The 958-nt window shown below is 54.2% G+C and overlaps 1 protein-coding gene across 1 annotated transcript in view; it reads left to right on the forward strand.

Moving 5' to 3' along the window:
* PHALS_06059 (uncharacterized protein) overlaps positions 1-13 on the forward strand; it is a gene marked incomplete at both ends in the record, with an annotated part of 554 nt that extends 541 nt beyond the window's left edge. The window contains one exon of the mRNA XM_024723407.1: positions 1-13. This exon is cut by the window's left edge and continues 215 nt beyond it. Within this exon, the coding sequence (XP_024574386.1) occupies positions 1-13 (13 nt within the window).
* Positions 14-958: the final 945 nt, after the last annotated feature.

The following is a 958-nucleotide window of genomic DNA, read 5'->3' on the forward strand; positions in this document are numbered from 1 at the left end:
TGCTCGGCTGTAGGTTATACAGTGACGAAAGTTTCCGGTGTCATTCCACCCATCGTTCAAAGAGCGATTTTGTCATCTGTAGCGCTTTCGCCAGGGGCAAGCACTACAGGTATTGTCCGCATTTTGCGGGTACACGAGAGACACCTCGTTGAGCACTCAGACGAGTGCGATAAGCTTCCAACGAAAGTTTTTGTGGAACCAAGAAACGAGCTCGAAGAGCTTTACGTTTGGCAAGCTGATCTTCCGTTCTGGCCGAAGACCGATGATGAGGAGGCGTATCGATCGAGTTACCGCGTCCTTCGCTTCCACAGCGGGATCCGCTGAGCGGAAGCCATATTCCACTCGAGGTGTAATCACCGGCCGTGCATGGGCGCGCTTCAAAGCCGCCTTACGGGCAGCTTCCAGCTGCCGCCTCTGAGCCCGATCGAGGTAATTGGTGACTACACGACGTCCCTCAGTTGATGAGAAATCAGGGAACGAACATGGGGTCCGCAAGGCGCGAGCAGGGCTCGTATCACGCCGCCGCTAGCGCAGTTTGCCTTCCTCGTCATCCTATGCGGGAAAAGAAGTGTCAGACTCGTAGTCGACCACCTCCACATCCTCAACGAGACCACTCATCATTGATACCATGCGCAAAGCGTGACGCTCGTCCCCATCGAGCCTAGGATGTACATCCTTCGGTGCCGCGGACGCAATGTCCGACATTGCACCGCGTGCGGGAGACGAAGTTGGGCTCTGCCCGTGTTCGCTGTCAGAACCAGCGAGACTTGATGATTTTCGTGTCGTGGACACAGAGCTCATTGAGCAAGGAAGTTGTTAAACTCCAACAAATTGAGCTGCAGTGTCTAATGGACAGGCGAGCCTCCTTGAGGCAATAATCGATGGAACTGTAAATGCTCTCAAACTTAATGGGGAGGGTGTAAACGGGGTTACACGAACACTAATAACAGGGGGGGGG

This window comes from Plasmopara halstedii (assembly GCF_900000015.1).
Source record: "Plasmopara halstedii genome assembly, contig: Scaffold_292, whole genome shotgun sequence".
Lineage (NCBI taxonomy): Eukaryota > Oomycota > Peronosporomycetes > Peronosporales > Peronosporaceae > Plasmopara > Plasmopara halstedii.